At 31.6% G+C, this 10,774-nt stretch overlaps 2 protein-coding genes across 5 annotated transcripts; one reads left to right on the top strand and one right to left on the bottom strand.

Annotated features, from left to right (window-relative positions):
- Positions 1-658: 658 nt before the first annotated feature.
- On the bottom strand, positions 659-1,974 carry LOC119830150 (small integral membrane protein 8). 2 transcript variants are annotated; one of them, XM_038353048.1, is made up of 3 exons: positions 1,918-1,974; positions 1,373-1,498; positions 659-985 (listed from the first exon to the last, which is right to left on the bottom strand). In XM_038353048.1, exons 2-3 carry the CDS (start codon positions 1,478-1,480, stop codon positions 830-832), a joined length of 264 nt encoding a protein of 87 aa, XP_038208976.1. In that variant the 5' UTR covers positions 1,481-1,498; positions 1,918-1,974; the 3' UTR covers positions 659-829. The 2 variants fall into 2 exon arrangements, with proteins under 2 accessions (XP_038208976.1, XP_038208977.1); XM_038353049.1 differs by lacking the exon at positions 1,918-1,974 and adding an exon at positions 1,626-1,800.
- A 751-nt stretch (positions 1,975-2,725) lies between these two features.
- LOC119830317 (host cell factor-like) lies at positions 2,726-10,769 on the top strand. Of its 3 annotated transcripts, none has more exons than XM_038353285.1 (13): positions 2,726-3,052; positions 3,241-3,345; positions 3,508-3,608; positions 3,859-4,036; positions 4,271-4,382; positions 4,759-4,890; positions 5,269-5,396; positions 6,237-6,430; positions 7,197-7,274; positions 7,504-7,665; positions 7,921-8,091; positions 8,640-8,826; positions 10,357-10,769. In XM_038353285.1, exons 1-13 carry the CDS (start codon positions 2,902-2,904, stop codon positions 10,443-10,445), a joined length of 1,788 nt encoding a protein of 595 aa, XP_038209213.1. In that variant the 5' UTR covers positions 2,726-2,901; the 3' UTR covers positions 10,446-10,769. The 3 variants fall into 3 exon arrangements, with proteins under 3 accessions (XP_038209213.1, XP_038209214.1, XP_038209212.1); XM_038353286.1 differs by having other exon boundaries at positions 2,727-3,052; positions 3,919-4,036; positions 6,225-6,430; XM_038353284.1 differs by having other exon boundaries at positions 2,727-3,052; positions 6,225-6,430.
- Positions 10,770-10,774: the final 5 nt, after the last annotated feature.

Here is a 10,774-nt window from a genome sequence, read left to right as displayed (position 1 = left end):
GTAACTTCTAAATTTTATTTATACCTTTATTTTAAACAACTTCACTGATTTTCAGCTTGTTGTGAATTTATGTATCACGGAATGTCCAGATTGACCAGACTAAAATCTAAGTTACCTAAAAATTGTTTAATGCAGCTCTGTTATTTGGATATATTATCTTTCTCATGTTCAGAAAAAAATGAAAAGCATTACATAAAGCTCGGAAAAGCAACAACACTTTACATCTAATGGTTAAATCTTATATCTTTTAACAAGCTTATTATTATATATATATATATATATATATACATATATATATGGGCTCCAACGAATTTCATGAAATTTAGTATATAGATAGATTATATATATATATAAAATTTCTCGGAATGGGCTCCAACAATTTTCATGAAATTTAGTATATAGGGGGTTTCGGGGGCGATAAATCGATCTAGCTAGGAATCTTTTTTAGAAAATGTCATATTCGTGTTTTATCGACTTAAACTTACTTTTTTAATAATACTTAAATATAATTTCCAAAAAACACAATTTATAAAAAAACAAAAAACAAAAAAAACCGAGAAAAGCTCGGTCATCCATGTACTAGTTTTTTATATGAGAAGTCATCTCATTCTCATATATTATATAAAATGTGAAATTTCTCTATGAAAAAGCTCAGATCTTATTTTTTATTATTATTTTTTTATTATTTGAGTATATTTGAAAGGACAATAAAAGGTTTCCAATAACTAAAGCCTCATAAATAACTAAAAAAATAGATTTTATATTATTTTATGCTATGGATTATTATTTACTACCTATAATTATTTAATTAAATAATTTTTTGTCAGTTTCAGTCCCATTTCGACTTTTTCTTTTCAAATATTTCTTTTCCATCTGCATCAACTGCTGCATAGTATCCCATTGATTCATATTTTTGTCTCATATAAGCTATATATCCCAAAGCAAGTGCAAAACAAGTTGCACCTATGCTCATGATGACAATATTCTGAAACAATAGAATTAAAATTATTAATTGCTTTAAGATTTGACAAATAAAAGAAAGTTACAATCTTTCTTGATAAAAAAATTGAAGTATCTCTTTGTTACATTAAAATAACCAAATTTTAACTTATTAAATTATGTGTATTACAGCACATGTACCAAAAAACCTTTTTTATAAATTTTATCTGTCCGATTGTTTCTGCTAATCTCTGGAATGGATGGGACTTTCAGTGGTACATTCATGTCAAGGAATAGCTTAGGCTATGTTTTATTTTAGCGTTTCCTGAGAAACATTAAAATGGAAAACTCATTTAGAGATAGTATTACATAAAGCAATAGCAGATAGATCTTTGTTGTAACATAGAAAATTATTATACAAATGAATAATTACCGGCTTTGCATAAAGTTCAAAGTTAATAACACGAAATGCTGTGGTAGATCTCATTGAACGAAGGCCATCTCCTGGTTTTTCTTTGATTTCATTTGGTTTTTCAGACATTTTTGTTATATTACTTATCTGTTATACAAAAATGATTGTTGTTAATGTCAAATTAATTATGTTTTTTAGAAACCGCATTATTTATTTGTTATGTAGTTTATAGAACGTTACATTTTATTATCATTGTATGTAGTCATAAAATTACCTAATATCAATAATTTCAAAATACATCAATTTTAAGTTTCATAAATTTAAGGGTATTGCATTGGCTAGGGCGGAGATACTCCTCCAGATTCTTAAATAAACAATTTCCTATTCAACACAAAAATAATCATGCCAATCTGTTGGAAACCTATGCTATGGAGTAACAAAACAAAAAAAAATCACAATCGAATTGAGAACCTCCTTCGTTTTAGGAACGTCGATTAACAGAATAGAACGAATGGGAGCAATTTAAAATATTTATAAAAATATATTGGTTTTTTATTATTAGGTACCTTTGTGTGCAATATTTAACTTTTTTTTATGATGGGCATGACATTGACATATTTTATAACATTTGACAATATAAAAATCACTACAGCAAATTACCTAAATAAAAAATTCTTGAACAAAAAATGTAATGCTAAAACATAAAAGTATTAAAAAATCCTACAGTTATATTTGTGATAAAAACTTAAGTAGGGTAGTAAACGAAAAATGTCAGTTTAAGCGTAAGAAAAGCAAACAAATGTAGTTTAAGAATAAATGTCTTCTTCACCTCTTTAAATCCGAAAATATAAATTTTATAAGTATTATGAAGCGCTTTCTTTATTAACTATAGCAACACATGCAACTTTTCCTGACTCAAAAGGATTATTTTCCCCGCTCTCGTAAATTATAATTTCTACTTCATTCTTACGCTGCGTGATATGTTTATCTACTACTCAGACAAAAAGGCTTCCTCGATAAATGGAATACTGAACATAAAAATATTATTTGAATTCAAACCAGTAGTTCCTACTCCTTGAGATATTTGGTATAATTATTACGTACAGATGGTACTTTTTTATATATTTTAGGACGAGAGCATATTTCTGCTTCTTCTCTTTGATAATGGCTTTACAAAAATATTTCTATTGACCCTATTCTACGGTATTTGAGCATGTCATATAAAATCGTTGGAACAATTTATATTATTAACTGTTAAAATTTTATTTTAGTATAATTCAAAAGGACTCTATTAAAAAAAAATCTAGATCCAAATGTTAACACTCATTCTATTTTATCTACTGACATTACGTTGACAACTTTAATAATGGCAACATTGAAAATGACGCCGAAACCAACTTGGCTAGGCACTATGGACGATTCTCTGAATTTGTCAAACAGTTTATGAATTTGTTAATAATTTTGATAATGTTTAGTTTTAATTCATAATTGTGTAACAGAAATCAATGTTTATTTGTGTTTTTGAATAGTGAACTTTTGTTTTATTTAAAATGGAGTCAGAATCAGTGCTACATGGTGATGTTTCTGATGGCGCGGAAATGTCTCCTTTGGTTGAAAATCAACCAGAAACAATTGGAGAGATTGCTGAAAATAACATCACAACTGAACACTCGGATGCGGCACAAACAACTGAGGATGCAGGTTAATAACAATTCTTCTGTAAATATAAACAAAACGTTATGCGTGGTTACTTGGCCTAATTGAGCATCGAGCATCTTATTTAACACGCGACTCATTGTTGAACATATTACTGAATACTTTAAAAGTTTTATTATTCGTTTGTGTGTTTGTTCATCTTTAGGCTATAATATAATGATTTTATTGAATAGCAACAAATGGAGGACCAACTAGTAGCAGTGATCTGTTGGACTTAGAACAAGGTGTTGAACCAGCCGAAAATGAAGAGCATCCTGTCGAAGAAGAAGGCAATGAAGGTGAGCTATAAATAATGTTTAAAAATATAAAATTTTGCAATTGGAATTAAATGAGAATTTTTAATAACATATTATTTTAATTATTCTTTAGTGTTATAGTGTTTGTGTAGTTATAAATATTCAATGTAAAAAAAAAATCCATTTTTTAAATATAATCCACAGGTCATGCAGAAGCAGAAGATGAAATGGATATAGATGAAACAACACCCGGTGCAGTTGGAGATGAATCAGCATACATTGGAGACAACTGCTTATCAACTCCTGTAAGATAATCATTTTGTATTATTTAGTCATACATATACTGCTTCATGGATATGTCACGTGGTGGATGTATTTTAATCTCAAGTCGTAAATAATTAACTGTTTGATACAAAAAAAGAAGAAATTTATGATAAAATCTAAATCAAGAAAAATATATGAAACAATGTAATATTGATGAACTTCAAATTTTAATATAAAAGTTATAAAAAATCAATTGGCAATAAATTAAATTTTGAGTATACTTTAAATTAGGCTGCGACAGAAGACAATTCCCCTCAAGAAGAAAATCAGTTGGATACAATTTTGAAACAGGATAGTTTGGAGGGAGATCCAGAAGGGGAGGCTGGGGAACAGCAAGAGGAGTCCCCTGACCAGTCTATTAGTTCGGCCATGCCGGTTGAAGGTGATGGTGCACCTATAATTCAAGACGGTTGGTTCTGATACTAAACTTTTTGCAACAGAAAAAACATAGCTTTTATTTTTCATCTATTATTAATTATCCTTAATTATAAGATTCATAGATTATAATCAAAATAGTTATTTAGCAATTATTAAGATTGATTCATTACCTCCCTTGCCTCTCTTAATATTCACACAATAAATGTTGCACAACTTACAATATAAAATAGAACCAAATAAATCATGACTTGATGTTTGGATACAGAGGAGTCTAGCACAATGGATGAAGACATGGGTGGTGGTGAAGGAGTAGCAAGCAGTGATGATGTTAATGACATAAGCAGTGCAGCTCAAGATGTTCTCAGTACTGGTATTAGGTAATTAATTTTTTTGAAGGCAATCAATTCTTTTGGACATAATTATTTTAGTCTGTTTTACCTCTTCTAGTTGAAGTCTTATTGGAAAATAACAATATGTATTAGATATGTTAGAGTTGCTGAGAAGATATGCTGAGGCTGATTTATTTATTTATTTTAAGGATTACCAGTTAACAATAAAATTAAGTATAAAATTTCTAAGAAGTAAACACCACATACAAATAAAAATTACATTATAAAGTTATTTTTTTTTTTTAATTTAATGACTTATGCATTAGTAGAGAGATTTTATATAAATATATATAATATGATGTACTGAATAGAAGTAATTATGAATGAAAACTGTTGTCATTTAAATTTTATAAAATTTGTTCAGCTCAAGTACAACAGAGGGTGGCGCAGATATATCAAGCAGTGGTCAAGGAGAAGCAGCATTAATTTCGTCCACTGCTAATGGACCCGCTGTGCTGCATTCCTTCTCTGTTCTGCCACAGCATCCAACCAATGAGTTAGTATTGTTTTGCACTAAGTTGGAGCTTGATTTGACAAAAATAATGTTTAAGGTCATATTTCATCTTCAAGCTCATTCTATCTCAGAATATAGTTTTATATCAGGATTTCCATGTTCAATTGTACTTTTCAATACACTACAAATGAATGTTGACTATCACCCAAACTATAAAATATTCCATAGTATTATTTTGTGAATGAATTTAGCTTTATTTTGTAATTAAAATTAGCAAAATTCTTTAAATTTTTATCATTAAATTCTTTATTTGTAAAATTAACTGATTAGACCATTATTGAGAAATTTTGAAAGCATTTCAATGCTATAAAACTAAAAATTAAATAGACCATTATTTATTATTTATTAATGGTTTTATAGTTTTAGCGACGCGGACACTTCAGAAATGGAAGGTGCGGCTGATACTATGCCATCAGTGAGCGAGTCAATGCCATTATTGACTATGACTGCAAATGGATCTGCTTTGCTGTCACCTAATCTTTTACAAGGTATATGAAAATTAATAATTACTACTGTCTATCATTGCACATATAAAGGCAATCATTTGCTTAACAACCTCATAAATTATGTGACATTTTCTGTGAAATTTTTTGACAGACTAAACATCAAATTAAATATTTGTTTAATTAAATAATTATTGAGTAGTTATGACAAACCTAGGCTGACATAATTATGTATGTCTTAATGGTGTATCTGTGTGTTATATAAACCATTCCTTATTTTATTAATATCATCTTTTTTATTATTATTATTTTATAACTTTAATTAGTACTAAGATCCACACAGATTTAAACCTGTTGTAATAAAAAAAAAACAATTGTAATTTTGCCTGTTGAATTAATAATTTATTATAAGTATTAACCAGACATGCTCTGCTAATTTTCATGCTACAAAAATGCCTATTTGTACAGACAGCTTTCAAGTGGTAAAATAGTTTTTAAATCGATCTAGTAGTTCTTCTGTTAACGTGTAAAAAAAGACAAAGTAAACAGTCATATAATCTGTCTGTGAATGTGTCACTATGAATCTATGAACCGTGATACATTTAGACAGTGAATTTTTTAGAGATTATGTGTTTCTGTTTTAGCTATGACGCTAAAATTGTTATAACCTCAATTTTTTAAAATAAAAAATCTAGGTTAAGCAACGGTCGGCACGGTCATCAATTGGATCGGTGCCGATTTTTTTTGCAGTCGCTCTTTAATTTATTTGTACATCTTAAGGCTATAAAACACTAGTGTCGCGATACCGTTTTGCACTTGATGGATGTTTTATTTTGACTTAAATATTATAACGCGTTAAGTAAACTCCGCTAGGCATGTACGCAGGCGAGGAGGGTGCCGGCGGCGGCGGCGTGTCCTCGTCGGTGTCGGAGCGCGGCGCGGAGGGCGAGGCGGGCGGCGGCGACGGCGCGGTCAGCAGCTCCGGCGCGGCCAACGGCGCGCCGCCCATCCCGCCCGCCGACGCGGCGCACGCGCTTGCCACGCTCGCCAGCGCCGCGCTGCATCACCATCAGGAACAGGTGATTGCTTACATGCTACTCTGTTAAGATTAAGAGAAGTTTGCGTTCAGGTACCCACACCTACACAGATCAATTATTAATAATATTTTCCGCATACAAAAGTAGGAGACTTACATACAAAAGTAGGAGATAGACATTGTTATGACACGGGGTGTTGCATCAATTTCTGATGCATTTTATATTATGTGCAATTGTTGCCATTATCGAAGCTAGATGGCGGCAGTGTGGCGCCGCGGCTCTGGGAATCGCGCTTGCATTTTGAAATTTGAAATTAAAATCTTTTAATACTTCCGGCTTTAATTTCGTACCTTAGACGGGGAACTTTTCCAACTGAGGGATAGTACTAATGGCTAGTACACGGGGAACGTTCCAGCTTTATAAAGTAAAAAAATATTTTTGTATTAAATTGTTTAGTAGTGTTAAATTCAAAGACTGTATTAAAAATATTTTAGTTCAGAAAGCCTACTATAGTATTAATGATTATATGGAAGATGACAATCATGGACTTCACTTAAGGACCACGGGACATTTCTTTAGCATCATTGTTATGTACATATTACATATTATGTAGAACTAAAATGTAAAATTGATTTTATTTTAAAAGAGCAACTGCTTCTTTGAGTTGTCTGAGAGTTTCTTGCCGGCTCTTCCGGATTATTAATTACGTTTTATTATGCTGGTACACCAATATATCCTTGAAAATCAAAAATTAAAAAGACTTTAATTAGACCAGCAACTTTGCTTAAATAATATTTTCTGCTTTCAGCCAGAGCAGGAGGAACAGAAACAAAATGATGAAGATACATGGTACACTGTTGGAATTGTCAAAGGCACCACATTCACAGTAAGTTTGTTATGTAATAAATATCACAAATGTAATACAAAAATATATTGTTAAAGACAAAAGTATAATAGAAGTAGGTACATATATTTATTCAAAGTTTGAAGTAAAATAGCATTTCTTTATACAATTTACAATTAATATTTTTACAGATTAGAATATCATGTTGATCATTGTAATTTTCATTAATTTCCGGCAAATTCTTGAGTAACCAATGATATTTGTTTTACAGGTACACAATTACATATCAGATCCAAACATTGATCTATCGAATCTCTCATTGGACAGTATACCAGACTTGAGTGATTTGGCAACAACACCCTTGGAGCATGGTACGGCCTACAAGTTTAGAATTGCCGCTATAAATTCATGTGGTAAAGGAGATTTCAGTGAGGTATGATTTGTTTTTTGAAAAACTAGTAAAATACAAAATGTTGCTTTAAAATGAAACTTAAAAAAAGAACATTATTTATATTTTATAATAATGTAATCCTCAAACACTACTTTTTTATGATTCATTCATTACAACTGACCTAGGCCTAATCTTGCAATGAATTTCTGCATTATACTCAGGAAAAGGCCTCACTTTTTTACTTCCACATATTGTTCAGTTCCTAAACATAATAAAAATATGAAATTGCACACACAGGAAGCAGCATTCAAAACCTGCCTGCCAGGCTTCCCCGGTGCACCGTCAGCGATCAAGATCTCCAAGTCCGTGGAGGGTGCGCACCTCTCGTGGGAGCCGCCGCAAGTCGCCGCGGAGGGCATATTTGAGTACTCCGTGTATCTTGCAGTGCGCTCTAATACACAGCAAAAGGTTACTTTTCGTTCTTAGTATTTCAGTGTTAAGTACGCAATTTGGATCGGAGGATTTTTATAGAATTGTGTAAATTGAAAAATAGATAAAGAATAGAAAATATTCGACCATGAAGATTCGGACCACCATGAAGATTCGTACCCACACCTTTTGTCTTATGGTGTCAACACATGAACCCTTAGCTATCGATAGCATTAATGCTATTAAATCTATACTAATTTATAAAGCTGAAGATTTTGTTTGTTTGTTTGAACGCACTAATCTCAGGAACTACTGGACCGATTTGAAAAATTATTTCAGTGTTAGATAGCCTATTTATTGATGAAGGCTATAGGTTATATGTGTACCAAGGGCGAAGCCGGGGCGGACCGCTAGTTATAAATAAAACTTACGTATAAAGTTACGCTAAATTGTATAGAATTTCATAATCTCAATGATTGATTTCACATACGCGAAATAAAATAGATGAAAAAAAATACAATTAATTCAAATTATACATTGTATAGTAATCTACTTTTCAAATGACAAATGGCACCCGCGTCGCACAGGAGGCGTCCAAGTCGCAGCTGGCGTTCGTGCGCGTGTACTGCGGCAAGGCGAACACGTGCGTGGTGCCGCAGTCGTCGCTGGGCGCCGCGCACGTCGACTCCTCCACCAAGCCGGCGATCATCTTCCGCATCGCCGCGCGCAACGAGAAGGGCTACGGGCCCGCCACGCAAGTCAGGTGGCTGCAGGGTTGGTACCAATGAGATCTTATAAATAAATAACAAAAAATTAAAACTTAAAATTAAAAAAATCATAAAATTTCGGTTTTGTGATATGGGCCTACTAAATATGAAATATCACTAAAAGGATACTTTGTGTTACTAAGGGGCGGCCGCGAAAGTTTGGTGGTAACAGGGTTTGTTCAAATGAAATGTTAGTATTTACTGTAAGAGAACTGTGTTGGTCACGCAAATGATTTTTTAAGCAGGCAACATAAACAAATTAATACAAATATGATAACAATTATTTGTGTTCTGTTCAATGATGTTTTGGACAGTGTTATGTTCTTTCATCTAGTTCAGATGTTTTTCATTTTATATTAAACAATTTAATGTGCTGCCAACATACCAACAATAGGTACAATAAAACACCAAAACTGAAATATACAGCACAGAGGGCAACCTTATCACTTACAAGTGATCTCTTCCACGCTATAACATAGATGGCCTTTTTCAACTGCTTATAACTACACATTAAATATGTTACTGGGGATAAGTAAAATAAATTATTGTATTATTGCATTATTAAGCCATTATGCCATCAAACATAAATAAATTTGTTATATTTCGATATAATAGTCGCACGTTATTGATGCATTCTATGGCCTATATACACGTGAAATATTCTCCAACATTCATTTTCACATTATTATAAAATTCAACTGACATCTAAAACTAAATTGCAATAACTTCACAGGGACATGCAACTTATATTGTCGTAATATATAAGGACTATCATAATATGCAAAAAGGTTCATTTATTTAATCAATTTATAAGAAATAAAAAGAACAAATGATATGTTATTTTCTAATATAATTTTGCTTTCGGAAATTTAGACATTGACATGCATTGTTTTTTTTTAAATGCCTCATTGGTTAGTTGTGAAAGAGACCGGTAAGAAATCTTTGTGGATATTAATTTGATTAAGTTGCTATGAATGTTGTTGCTGAAAATTGTCCCTGTTGATAGTTTTTATGTTCTCATACATCCATTAATGTTGGCTATTCTGTTCATTAATTAATCATCGATATTTTACATTCGATGAGGTTGTCAACATATTATGTGTAACTCGTACTAGGGAACCCATTGGTGATGACACATTTCCATCGAAAACTACTGCTCTTTGCGAATTTTATATATCTCTTGTTAATTACTCTAAAATGTCCAAAAAAACTTTTTCATTTGCTCTAAACCATAGAAATAATTAACTCTTCTCAAGCTGGGGAAAAAGTTATAAGTCGATACTCGTGAAATTTGTAAACTATTGTTTAATCCATATCTGTTTTGTCTCCGTAAAATTTGCTGTTGGAGGGCATACTTTTCTCATACGAGCACAGCAAATCTTTTGACGACATATACAAATATATGTTTCTTTCTTCTCCAAACTTATACTTTATTTTTATAAAGAAGTTAAATATATGAATTTGTGAATTTTTCTTCAATGTTTTATCAATCTTTATAGAATATAGAGAGGTTAATAAAGTGGCTGTTTCTTTTCAGATATAAAATCGACAGGCGTAAAGCGAGCGGGCGACAGTCGATTACCGGGCGCTTCACCATCAAAGCAACCAAAACAGTTACTGCACTAAATGTTAGTTATATTCTCAGGTTTTACTTAGAATACTTACGTTTTAAGTTACTATTTTTCTTTCGTGCTTCTTTTGGCACGCGTATGTCGTAGTTTACATATAAATGTATTTGTTAATTTAAAGCTGTCATCCCAATATTATCATTTATTTTGAACGTCGTTCACTCGTGACATAGATGAACTAGAGTAATTTGACTATAATAATAATTGTTGGAGCGGAATAAGTGACTGATAAAATGGAGTGTAAGTATTGAAATGAATAGAATAAGTGCAAATTATATCTGTTATATAAAATACTTGCAGAAAATAAACATTTTTACATAAATCTCT

Source organism: Zerene cesonia, chromosome 11 (assembly GCF_012273895.1).
Source record: "Zerene cesonia ecotype Mississippi chromosome 11, Zerene_cesonia_1.1, whole genome shotgun sequence".
Lineage (NCBI taxonomy): Eukaryota > Metazoa > Arthropoda > Insecta > Lepidoptera > Pieridae > Zerene > Zerene cesonia.
Note: the sequence above shows the minus strand (reverse complement) of the source record. Positions and strands in the feature narration are given on the sequence as shown.

Coding starts and splice junctions, on each gene's coding strand:
- LOC119830150 (XM_038353048.1), bottom strand. CDS start 1,480: ATGTCTGAAAAACCAAATGAAATCAAAGAAAAACCAGGAGATGGCCTT. Junction 986..1,372: donor TTGAACTTTATGCAAAGCCG/GTAATTATTCAT, acceptor CTATTGTTTCAG/AATATTGTCATCATGAGCAT.
- LOC119830317 (XM_038353284.1), top strand. CDS start 2,902: ATGGAGTCAGAATCAGTGCTACATGGTGATGTTTCTGATGGCGCGGAA. Junction 7,666..7,920: donor GTAAAGGAGATTTCAGTGAG/GTATGATTTGTT, acceptor TTGCACACACAG/GAAGCAGCATTCAAAACCTG. Junction 8,827..10,356: donor GCAAGTCAGGTGGCTGCAGG/GTTGGTACCAAT, acceptor GTTTCTTTTCAG/ATATAAAATCGACAGGCGTA.